The sequence below is a fragment of the Phyllostomus discolor genome, chromosome 7 (genome assembly GCF_004126475.2).
Source record: "Phyllostomus discolor isolate MPI-MPIP mPhyDis1 chromosome 7, mPhyDis1.pri.v3, whole genome shotgun sequence".
In the NCBI taxonomy this organism is placed as follows: Eukaryota; Metazoa; Chordata; class Mammalia; order Chiroptera; family Phyllostomidae; genus Phyllostomus; species Phyllostomus discolor.
Genome location: NC_040909.2, coordinates 80,599,464 through 80,612,956, shown reverse-complemented (window position 1 = coordinate 80,612,956; position 13,493 = coordinate 80,599,464). Strand labels below are relative to the sequence as shown.

General features: G+C 37.6%; 1 protein-coding gene across 1 annotated transcript in view; it reads left to right on the top strand.

The window, feature by feature from the left end:
• The window catches only part of MRPS28 (mitochondrial ribosomal protein S28), an 89,816-nt gene extending 87,293 nt beyond the window's left edge, over window positions 1-2,523 (top strand). The window contains exon 3 of the mRNA XM_028518099.2: window positions 2,121-2,523. Coding sequence (XP_028373900.1) covers window positions 2,121-2,289 — 169 coding nt within the window. The 3' untranslated portion in view covers window positions 2,290-2,523. The remainder of the gene's footprint in view (window positions 1-2,120) is intronic.
• Window positions 2,524-13,493: the final 10,970 nt, after the last annotated feature.

The following is a 13,493-nucleotide window of genomic DNA, read 5'->3' as shown; positions in this document are numbered from 1 at the left end:
GCAAGTGACCCAAGGTTCCCAGGCCAGAAGTAGCAGGGCCTGGATTTGCATCCAAGTCCAAGACTGCGAAACGTCTATCCTTGGGAATTCCAGGGCTGGACTCTTCATTCTGACAAGGAGAATGTTGTGGCTCTCAGGTGGTGAATTTGATGCATTCTACCTGGATATTTAAGAACCAACAGGATTTAGATAGATGGGAAGTTCAAGCAGTGCTGGCAACAGAAGCCAAATGACAGAGGAAGACAAGTATGGGGACTCAGTAATTTCCACACAAGCATTCCAGATGTGGACCCCATTGTGAGAAGTGACTAGAAAGGTGGTCCCCAGGAAGATCTTGTCATACCTCATGCTTTAGCCAAGGATGATAAAACCTGAAGGACTAAGTTGCAGAAATATCTGTGTCCAAAAATGAATGGAACTTGATAAATAATTGGGTGTTGCAGGGGAGGAGGGAACAGGGGTCAACATGAATCAAAGCTGATTAAATGAATCACTGTGCCCTGGCTGGCGTAGCTCAGTGGATTGAGCGCGGGCTGGGAACCAAAGTGTCCCAGGTTCGATTCCCAGCCAGGGTACATTCCTGGGTTGCAGGCCATAACCCCCAGCTACCGCACATTGATGTTTCTCTCTCTCTCTATCTATCTCTATCTCCCTCCCTTTCCTCTCTAAAAATAAATAAATAAAATCTTAAAAAAAAAAGAATCACTGTGTATCTTGCTGTGAAGACAAATGAAAGACTCCACTAGAACACAGGTAATGTGCAAAATAGTGGTCACCTTTACCTTGCCTGTGAACTCACCTTATTTTCCCAGTGGTTAATTCATATAGAATATGTTCTGTGATTTCAGTTTTCTAGGAATATAAAACTATGCCTCAATATTCTAGGATATCTCTAATTTTTTTTAGAACAAAGACAGAAAATGTGATTTCTGCTGTCAAATGTACATATATATAAATATAGCTATAGAAAAACTAGAAAATGTGACCAGATTATCTTCCAAATTTTACAAAAGGACGTTTACTTCTATAATCAGAAAAAAACACCTTAAAAAGCCAAATGGCCTACATGTTTCTTTCTTTTTTTTTAGATTTTTATTTATTTTTAGAGAGGGAAGGGAGAGAGAGAGAGAAGAGAGAAACATCAATGTGCGGTTGCTGGGAGCCATGGCCTGCAACCTAGGCATGTGCTCTGACTGGGAATTGAACCTGCGATGCCTGGTTTGCAGCCCGCGCTCAATCCACTGAGCTACATCAGCCAGGGCACCTACATGTTTATTTCATAGACCATTTACCAATTCCTTCAGAATACCTAACCATTAATTGTATGGAGACTGTTCATTGTATTGTCCACCAAAATTGTTTTCCAGTGACCTTTTGGGAGAACTTTGTCTCTTCCTTTCTGCTTAAAATTAAAATAGAATAAATTTTAAATTAGAGTATTTGAAGATACATATTTTGATTTTAAAAGATTTGTGGTTTTTTAATCAGCAACAATATTTTCACTCTCCTGTATCATTTTATAATGTTAATGTTTAAACTCTTAAAATAATCAGCTAAGGCAGAAAGGTAAATGAGTATCAGTTTTTATTTGGTATTATAAAATATTTGAATATTTTATTGATCATACTGAGTTATCACCTATGTTAATGGCTGGCATTAGTCTTTAATTACAATGCAATCAGTCCCCATTACTAAGTATGTCACACTTAGGTTTTTTTCTTTTTTGCTTTTATAAAATTTTCTTTAAAAGAAGGTTTTAATTTTAGAAGAAGAAAATGTATCTGAAAACTTTTTTGTCCTTGATACTCTCCAACTTCCAAATGAATGATGACATTAAAATCAAGAACTACCTTGTTTGAATTTCAGTTTGGAATACATTTTTATTTTGGTTATTAAAATCTTTAAAGGCAACTTTAAGATGAAAATTCTGATATAACAGTTACTTTTATGTCAAAAACTATTTCTCAGATACTATTGTTAAGATGGATGGTTCTTTACCTTGAACCAAAACAAATTAGAATTAGAATTTGGATTATATTTTAAATTGGTTGTACATGTTATGATGTGCAGAATTAATGGATATTTATTTATTTATTTATTTATTTATTTTTACTATTTAGGAAGTACCAGATAGGAACCAGAGTCCGGTTGCGGCTGTTAGATCTTGAACTGACATCTAGGTTCCTGGGAGCAACAACAGACACAACTATACTAGAGGCTGATGCAGTTCTCTTAGGGCTCCAGGAGAGTAAAGACGCCAAATCAAAAGAGGAACATCATGAGAAATGAATCAACTTCGCTTAGTGCATTCACTCCTTTATATAACCTGGATAATCATCAAGATTACATTTAGAAAATTGTAAGTAAATGATTGAAAGAAGACATAATGAGAGTTATAGCTCTTATTTGTTAGAATTTTCTTTAGCTGTATCTCCCTTCCTCTTTTTTATACCTATTTTTCTGTTTGTGATAGTGTAAACTATACTGAGAAATTCTGTTATTGAATAAATATGTTTTGAGTACTGTCTGTGTGCATAGCACTGTTCTAAACACCAAAGAAACAGCAGTAAGCAAATTAAACAAAATTGCTTGTTTCATGGAGCTTACTTTCAACTAGGGGAAATAGACAATATGTAAGTGAAATATATAGTATTATCAGATAGTGACATGCTAAGGACAAAAATGAAAGAAGAGCTGAGTATCTAAATACATATTTTTCAAAAGAGAACATACAGATGTCCAGGAGATCCATGGAAAGCTACTAAAAATCCTGGAGATGCAACTCAAAACCACAGTGAGATATCACCTCACACCTGTTAGAGTGGCTATTATCCAAAAGACGAGAAGTAACAAGTGTTGGTGAGGATATGAAGAAAAGGAAACCCAGTGCACCATTGGTGGGAATGTCAGTTGGTACAGCCATTATGGAAAACCATATGGAGATTCCTCGAAAAATTAAAAAACAGAGCTATCAGCATTCTGCTTATCTGAAGAAAATGAGAACACTAACTCAAAAAGTTGTATGTGTCCCCATGTTCATTGTAGCTTTACAATTGCCAAGGTAAGTAAATAACCTAAGTTGATGGATGAATAATAGACAAAGATGTGCTAAATATATACATTGGAACATTACCCAGCCATAAAAAAGAAGAGAATCTTGCCATTTATGACAACATGGAGGAGCCTTGCAGGCATTATGCTAAGTGAAATAAGTCAGACACAGAAAGATATGTATCATGTGATCTCACATATCTGTTGTATCCAAAAAAAAAAAGCTCATGAATATAGAGAATAGATCGGTAGGGGGAGTAAAGAGGATGAAATGGTTCCTCTTTTACTGGAAGGGGGTTAAAAAGTATAAATTTCCACCCATAAAATACATCCGAAAGCTTTTTATTGTTATTGAGGTATAATTGACATGTAACATAACTAATTTCAACTCTACAACATAATGACTCAATAATTGCATATATTGTAGATAATGACAGTAAGCCTAGTTAACATTCGTCACCATACATATTTACCAGGAACTTACTTTTGAATAATATCTGAAAGAAGTGAGGGAGCTAGCCACATGAATCTCTGGGAAAGAGTGTTCTAACATAGGGAACAGGTAGTACAAAGGTCCTGAGAGAAGACTGTGCCTCTCCAGTTTAGGGAACAAGGAGGAGGCCTGTGTAAATGAGCAGAAGAGAAATAGCACATGAACTTGAAACAGGGAGGACATGAGGTCCAAGTGTGGACCTTGACTTTTATTTACTTTGAGATAGAAGGGTGGGAGGTGGTCAGTGGTGGATTCTGAGCAGAGAAGGGATGAAATCTGACAATTATGGGTCCTTTTGAGCAGACTAGCTGAGTGGTCTGAACATGAACTACAGCAGCAGCCACAAAACTTGCAGACTGGCAGTATTTCAGGGGAGAGGTGATGGCCGCTTGGAGCAGTATTCTAAGCAGTGGAGTGGTGGGAAGTGGTTGCTATCTGGGTATATTTTGAAGGTACAAGCAAAGGTATTTCCTAACACTGTATATGGCATAAGTGATCAAGAGATGAGCGAGGGGTGACACCAAGGGTTTTGGCCTGTACAACTGAAGAATTGAATTGCCCTTACCTGGGGTATTGAGGGGCAGGTGTGAGGCTGTTTTGTACATATTAAATTTGAGATGCCTCTTAGTCATCTATGTGGAGATGTTCTGAATGCCATTGGATGCATGGGTCTAGACTTCATGAGAGACATCTGGACAAAAGATAGAACCTTACAAATCATAAACATTTTATCATAGTCCATCAGGCATGTAGGTCAAGAGCCCCAGAGCAAAAAAAGTCCAATAGAAGAGTCCCCTGTTAGGCAGGAGTGGCCCATTGCTGGTTGTCCCAAGCTTAGTCACTGGAGATGCCCAGGGAGTATTGTCTTAGCATGGACACAGCAGCTAGAGGCTTCCTATAAGCTACCTCCCCAAATCAGACACTCTCTTCATTTAAACCATGTTATTGAAGTATGATTGACATGTAAAATCTGTACATACTGGTACTTCATGTATGCAACTCAAGGAGTTTGAAGATAAGTATGCAGCCATGAAACTATCACCACCATCAAGGTCATAGACAATCCATCACCTCCCAAAGTTTCCTCCCACTTCTCCTCACTGACCTGTTTTTAATGAGATGTTGTTTTGAGAAAGACTGCTGGCAAGACAGAAGTCACTATTGTATGTGACCTAATCACAAAAGTGACATTATCTTAACATTGCTGTATTCTGTTGATTAGTAGCAAGTTAAGAAAAGAGGATAATACAGGGCCATGAATACCAAGGGGTGGGGACCGTTGGGTCATTTTTAATGTGCCTACCATGTGTATGCAGAAGGTAGGTAATTTTTCTTCAGTTTATAGGGCTCTGGATCAGGAGTACTGTAGCAGGATTTGGACCTGAGAGAAAGCATAAGATCTGGACTTTTAGCAGATACACTGATTTGAGGAGGCTTGGAGGTGAGGGGGGTCATAGGCTGTGAGTCAGTTTTACATTTGGGAGGGATGTGAATAGTTGTAACCAAGAGGACAACTGTGGTAGATTGAATTATTCATCATAGTCCTTCACTCCCCTGTAGTCCCCTGTAGAATCTTTGTCATAGTCTCATTATAATGAATGGAGTATAGGTCCTTTGCCATTTAGGAACTTATTGTTTCTGTAATAGATATAAGTAAGTTCAGGAAAGATTTAGATGAATGGTAAATCCACATTTGGGTATTAATGGAAACCAGGGAGTTTGAAACAAATCCCAAAACTTCTGAGGCCAATATGAATGGAATACTATTGAGACTCTGAAACCGCAAGCTGGTTAGACCACTGGGCTGACCCGGTATTGCATTACTTATATTCATATCATTTGGTTTTTAAAAATAAATACACATTTTGGTATGAATTTCTAAGGGAAACATGTATTTTATTTGAAAAGACTGTAACCTTCTCCCCATGTTTCCTTTAAACTAATTACAAAGACCTCAAATGTTCTAAGCCAAAGGATGTAAGAAACTCTATGAGCAAATGTGTCTTATTTTATATCCACATACCTACATTCTATGTGTGGGAAATAGAACAGGATCTTGAATATAGGATCTTAGCCTCCAGGTAAGAAACTGCATGGACCCTAAATCATCTTGGGGACAGATGAAATTTTTAGAAACCAAAAAATGGTTCAAATTACTATCATTTGTTTCATAAAATTGCCTGCTTGAAAAAACAGTCCCAACTCTTTTGCCATGCTCCGTAAGTCTCAAGTCATTATGGTTTGGGAAAAACGCATATGAGACTGTCATAGCAATAATTATTTCAAATGAATGAATAAGAGAAAGCAAGATATTGTGTGGGGGGGGGGGGGGTTCCAGGCAACATTTAAATGCAGAATATTTCATTTTAGATGCAGTAAATACCACAGAAGCCAGTAGATAAAGATGATGTCCCAACTCCCCAAACCATACTAAAATGACTTGCAATCCCACTCAGGCAACTAAGACAGAGATTGAGGGCAAATGCTGTAAGCTTACTGGTCAGAAATAATGGTATGTCTCAGTTATGTTGCTACATAATTATGTTTTAGACATAGTTAGTGATGCCCAATACACTAGTAAATTTCCAAAATAGAACCATAAAATGAATGACAATTTAGGTAATCTCATGCTTATAATTTTGTTTCTAAAAAGTTTCTGGTGCATTAGTCATTTCTGTCTTTGATAACACCTTTCCTTTCGCACTCATGCTCTGGTGCAGGAGTTAACAAAATTTGAAATGATTAATGGACCAGAAAAAGTCCCGGAGAGTCTACCAAGTGGATATTGTAATCAGCCTCCACATAATCTAACTTATATGTTACTGATAGGTACAGAACAAGAAGTGGAAAAGCCAGAAAAGACATTATTCCACAAAGAACAAAGAAAGAATGATTATGAAGTTGGCTCCTCTGATAAACCAGAAATTAAAGTCTTGTTTACTCATGTGAGGTTAATTAACTTTACAATGGTTATCTTCTTAATAATTCTCTAAACCTCCTTGGGATGAATAGGAAGTAATCTGTCATGAATGTTTACAGTGTGAACTGACTGGATAACCATTTGAGAAAAGCTGTAATGTGCAGGGAAGACTCTGCAAAGCTTCCTTGGTTATTAAGAGAAACAGACACAGAACTCCTCTACAGCAAAGAACTATAGCTAATTAGGTCGGGCTTATTCATCCTTAGAGGATCCTAGAGTGTGTTTTGTCCTTCCCTCTTGCCCCAAGACAGAGACCACCTTCTGCTTTCTGCAGAGTGGTTCTTCAGATGCCCCCCTCAAGATACATAAGCAGCTCCAGGAAGTGAAACCCAGAGTGTGTTAGGTATTTTCTCTCTCATATGTCAGGTTTGTTTCCTATTCCAGTGCCTCCAGACAAAAGACAGGAGCTGTCCACAGAAGTGTGGCCCTTCCTTGGAGACAAGATTTGCATACCTGGGACAAAACACTGCAATCTTTGTGTCTATTGCATAGAGACAAATGAGGCAGGGGTCATCTTTTCCAAACCCCCTGGCCTCGTGTGTTGTCACAAGGTCTCTGTGCAGTCAGTTCCTATCAGCATAAGCAGACAGGCCAGGTCACCACACATTCTTCACACTATTTCTCCTGCTTTCAACTTATCATCATTATCTCTCCATCTGGACAAAGTTTGCACAGAATGCATTTTCCTCTACAGGCCAGGTTTAGTATTTTTAAATTATTTCGGGGATTATGGAAAACAATCTGTTTTTTTAACTAACCATTTATAATGACATGAACATAGTGATGTGATATTTAGTAGAGAAAGTTCATTTAAGTTTTATTGATCAAAAAAACATTGTAAACTCTTGATTAATCAGGTTTCAGTTGCTAGAGAATATATAAATGTGTGCACAACCAAATCTTGCCAATAACATTCTAAGTGAATTACTCAGTCTCCTGGCCCCAAAACATTTCCTGCTTTTTAATACAGAGAATACTGGACAGGATTTAAAGTTTTCCTTGATGAATAAGGGCCACCATTATGGAAAGCTTCATAATGATGTGATTACCCATTAAGATGGGTAGAGCTGCTTGCTCCTACTGATGGCCCAGGACCATGGTACTCTACAAATTTTTGTAACTTGTTACCTATCACCACCCTCACTATCAGCTGATACTTCTTATGTCAATGCAGCTGCTGCTTCTAGCACCCGACCCCCCCCCCCCCACTACTCTTTAACTGCAGGGGCTTTTTGGTTATTATACTGACTCTCAGTAACTGTCCTTTCGTTCTTCTCTTTGTTTTCACCCTTTTTCCACCTCCTTTCTCTTCTGTCAGCTGCCACTTTTATTGGTGTCAGTGTCCTTTTCTAATTTGTAAGCTTGTTTTACAATAGTCTGTAAGAGGGTTGAAAGCAATTTTGCAGAGCTGTAGAAATGTGCATAAATTTTGTGATATCTTTTCTTCTGTTTCAAACTTTGTATTCATTTTTCCCAGAAGTGCACTTTTGCAGTAGATTTTAAAAGTGTTGATTAGTCTATTGCTGAAATGAAAGGTTTTAGGACAAAAGAGAAAACAAATAAGAAAGTAATTGATTATTTTAAAAATCTATTTTAAGAGTGACCTGATATATTTTCCTTGGCCTGAAGTGTCTAAATATGTTGGTGGAAGAATGGTTGAATGAATTATTTCTGCTTTTTTTTAAGTTTGTGTAAAGATTTTGTTTATTTTTAGACACAGGGGAAGGGAGGGAGAGAAAATTGACGTGAGAAAGAAACATCAATCAGCCACCTCTTGTACGTGCCCTGACTGGGGTTGGGGGGTGGGCAAACCTGCAACCCAGGTGTGTCCTGCCTTAAATCAAACTGGCAACCTTTCGCTTTGCAGATTGATGCCCAACCAACTGAGCCACACCAGTCAGGGCAATTATTTCTGCTTTGAAGCCAATTAGTACTTGATACATTTATGTCTTAGAGAGGTATTGATACTTTCCCAATAAATTGTAAATATCTTCAAGATAGGGATTGAGTTTTACTCATTTTTGTATCTTTTGTGCCTAGCACACTGTCATGCACATAATATATATTCACCTCTGTTTGTTGACTGTAATTTAGTTGATTCAGTGGCCATCAGTGTGCAGGAGTCCCTACCAAAAGGGAGAGGATTAGATGTTCTGCAAATTCTGCTCTCCAATGTTGGAAGCAGACATTTGAGCAAGTAGATTGGTACAGATAATCTGGATTACCTTCATTTCTCTCCTGTCTTCCAGCCTTCTCCTCCCCCATTCCACTACCACTCATGCTTTCTGAGTCAATGGAGTTTCACCACTTGTTCTTGGAGGCTTTGAACAGAAATTAAAAAGTCATGCTACATGAACAGATTTCATATACACAGATTTCAAGCCTCCCTCCAAGTCTGGTTCATATCTCCTGGTAATTTTATAGTAAGAAGCTGGCTGCTGGGCCATGTCTCCATGTTCATCATTTTCCCAGCCTATAGGGCAGGGATGGAGGTGACTGAGTAACTTGAAAGGATGTCTCGTTATTTTCTGTTAACTCTGTTCTTTTACTTCTCTGTAGGCACAAACACTAGAGTTTTCACTGTAATCATTGCACCCAGGGAAGAATTTCATTTCATCCTTTTTTTTGGGGGGGGGGGGATTTTCTTGAGTCTAAAGGTTGTGGGATGTTTGAGGAGACTGAAGAGGGAAGGTACAGAATCGCATTCTCTTTTTGAACATTCTAGTTCTTTTGTGAATTGCAAGCAGGTCTGTGGGCTCTCAGTGGCCTCTGAGTACTTTCCTTCTATCAGTCACAGATAATGTTTGCCCATGTTGACAGGAAGCTCTTTCCTCAAGATGCTGGCAAGATGGTTATGTAGAAGTGAAGCATTTGACAACTTGTTCAATACCAGAGTGTGGACCAGGGTACCTCTTAATCAAATTAGTTCTCACAAAGAGATAATCTCTGCTCTTTGGTTTGAGAACCATTCATATGTCCTCATTCTCATAGTAAACGACAGCTTGTTCAACTTTTCACTCAGCCAGAATGAGTGATCACATTGTCCACACAGTAAAACTCCCATTAGTTCCATCTGTGGTGGAAGCCCAAGCCCCACAGGGTAAACTATGATGTAACAGGTGAAACATTTTCATTCTTCACAAGAAGATGAAAACACCAGTAGTGGGAGCTGTGAAGAAGGCCCTGCTAAACTCAAATGTATAACACTGGACATCCTTCTTACAAATATTTTCAGGAGCGCGTTCTAGGGATTCACCTAGTAGGGAGTCAGAATAGAGAAGTTGAGTGCACTTTGCTGTGTCTCTTCAAAGCTGTAGTGAAAACTAAGCAAAACAGCAGGAACAATCAGCAACCATTTTGCAGCAATCACATACACGTTATTGGCACTCATGCCTGCTGTATGCTGGGAGGCACTCGTTTTTCTGACTTTAGTTCACCTTTCCAAGTCTGATTCCTAGGGAATAGAAGAGAGAGAACACCAGTACCCCTGTTTCTCTGGACTTGAAAGTGACTTTAAATATAAGCTCCTAACCTCCTGATGGATATTCTGACCCTATCAGCTTTTTAAATTTTTTTCCAGTGGAATAATGCTCAAACACAGTATTTCTGTCTCTGGCAAAAGCAATACCTCCTTTCTAAATTTAAACTCATTACTCTTGTTTTTTTGATACCAAAGTACAAAAATATACAGTTCTTCACCTTAGGTTCATTAATTCCATGTTTCTGATACTTTCTGGTCAGTTGTTTATAACAGTTACGTCTATGGTAAATAACCAGTAACCTTTCAAAAATTCCTATCTAAATGCACTGAAAAGTATTACCAGTTTAAACACTCTTATTTTCTAATTCACACAAGTCTTAGAAGCACAGAGGGTCCCAATCAAGAGGAACCCCAAGAGGCCCACTTCAAGACACATAATTAAAATGACAAAATTCAAAGACAGAATCTTAAAGGCAGCAAGGGAAAAACAGGAAGTAACATACAAGGGAGCTTCAATAATGCTATCAGATGACTTCTCAACAGAAACATTATAAGCCAGAAGGAATGGCACAAAATATTCTGAGTAATAAACAGAAAAGGGGTACAACCAAGGCTATCTAGCAAGGAACTCAATTAAAATGAAAGGTGAAATAAAGAGTTTCTCAGACAAAAGAAGGCCAAAAGAATATGCCTCCACCAAACCAGCATTGCAAGACAGGCTAAAGGGACTGCTTTAAGAAGATGAAGAAAAAGTGAGAGGAACATGGGTACAGAGGGGATAAAATGGCAATGAATAAGTACCTATCAATAGCAACCTTAAATGTAAATGGATTAAATACTCCAATGAAAAGACATAGGGTAACTGAATGGATAAGAAAACATGACCTGCACATATGCTGCCTACAAGAGGCCCGCCTCAAAACAAAAAACCTACACAGAGTGAAAGTAAAGGATTCAAAAGAAGTATCCCAAGGAAATGGACAGGGAAAAAAAAGCCAGGATAGCAGTACTTATACCAGACAAAATAGACTTCCAAACAAAGACCATAGAAAGAGACAGAGAAGGATACTTCATAAAGTCAAGGGATGAATCCGCCAAGAAGACATAAATATTACAAACACATATGTACCCAACATAGGAGCACCCAAATATATAAGAAAATCTTGCAGGACTTCCAGAAAGAGATAGACAGCAACACATGTATAGTAGGGGATTTTAACACCACACTGTCAACAATAGATACAGCCTCCAAACAAAATATCAACAAGAGTATTGTGGAACTGAATGACGCATTAGATCAAATGGACTAAACGGATATTATATGGAATCTTTCATCCCAAAGAAGCAAAACACATTCTTTTCAAATGCACATGGAAAATTTTCTAAGACAGACCACATGATAGGACACAAAACAAACCCCAACAAATTCAAGAAAACATCATATCAAGCATTTTCTCAGGCCACAAGTGCTTGAAACTAGAAACCAAACTCAAGAAAAAACTCAAAAACATTCAAACTCATGGAGACTAAATAGCATGCTATTAGAGTTAATAATGAGATCAAGGAAGAAATCAAAAAGTTTCTGGAAACAAATGAACACACAACAGTCCAAAAACTATGAGACATAGTTTCATAGCAATACAGGCCTACCTAGAAACATTTCAAATAAACAGGCTAAACCTACATCTACAAGAACAGGAGGAACAGCAGCAAACAAAGCTCAGAGTGAGTAGAAAGAAGGAAATAATCAAAATTAGAGCAAAATTAAATGACATCGAGACTAAAAGAACAATCAAAAGGATCAATAAACCCATGAGCTGATTTATTTTAAAAGATGAAATTGACAAACCTTTAACCAAACTCATCAAGAAAAAAAGGGAGAGGACCCAAATAAATAAAATCAGAAATGAAAGAGGAGAAATTATAACTGATACAAAGGAGTACAAAGGATTGTAAGAAATTACTACAAACAACTATATGCCAAGAAATTTGAAAACCTGGGAGAGATGGACAAATTTCTAGAAACATAAACTCTTCATAAACTGAAAAAAAAGAAGTAGAAAGCCTCAACAGACAGGTAACAGCTGGTGAAATTGAAGCAGTAATCAAAAAAACTGGCACATAAAAGCCCTGGAATGGATGGTTTCACAGAAGAATTCTACAAAACATTTAAGGAAGAGCTAAACCCTATCCTTCTCAGACTATTCCAGAAAATCTGAGGATAGGGAAGACTCCCAAACTCTTCATGAGGCCAGCATCATCCTAATCCCAAAACCAGATAAAGACACAACAAGGAAAGAAAACTTCAGGCCAATATCACTGATGAACATAGACGCTAAAATCCTCAACAAAATATTGGCAAACCAGGTCCAGCAATACATTGAAAAGATCATACACCATGATCAAATGGGATTCATCCCAGGGATGGAAGGATGGTTCAATATTAGCAAATCAGTAAAAGTAATACATCACATAAATGAAAGCAAAGACAAAAATCACATGATCATTATCATATCAATAGATGCAGAAAAAGCATTTGATAAGGTACAACACCTATTTATGATAAAAACACTCAGCAAAGTGAGAGTAGAGGGAGCATAACTTAATAAAGGCCATATACAAGAAACCTACAGCCAACATCATACTCAAAGGACAAAAACTATAAACTTTTCCACTAAAATGAGGAACAAGACAAGGTTGTCCACTTTCACCACTAGTACTCAACATAATATTGGAAGTCCTAGCCACAGTGACGAGACAAGAAAAAAATAAAAGGCATCCAAATTGGAAAGGAGGAAGTAAAACTCTTACTGTTTGCAGATGACATGATAGTGTACATAGAAAACCCAAAATACTCCACCAAAAAACTACTTGAGCTAGTAAGTGAATATGGAAAAACAGCAGGATACAAAGCCAGTATTCAGAAATCAAAGGCATTTTTGTATAGGAACAATGAAATATCAGAAACAGAAATCAGGAAAAGTCCCCTTTGCTATAGCAACAAGAAAAATAAAGTACCTAGGAATAAACCTAACCAAGAGGTAGAAGACCTGTACTCAGAAAACTACACTGAAAAAGAAATTAAGACACAGATACATGGAAGCATATACCATGTTCATGGATTGGAAGAATTAACATCATCAAAATGTCCAAACTACTCAAAGCAATTTATTGATTCAACACAATCCAGTGACATATTTCAAAGATATAGAACAAGCATTTCAAAAGTTTATATGGAACCATAAATGACCCTGAGTAGCTGCAGCAATTTTGAGAAACAAGAACAAAATAGGAAGGATCGCAATACCTGACATCAACCTATATTACAAGTCCACAGTAATCAAAACAGTCTGGTACTGGCATAAGAATAGACACATAAATCAATGGAACAGAATAGAGAGCCCAGAAATAAACTAATGTTTCTACGGTCAATTAATATTCGACAAAGGAGGCAGAAGCATAAACTGGAGTAAAAATAGCCCTTTCAA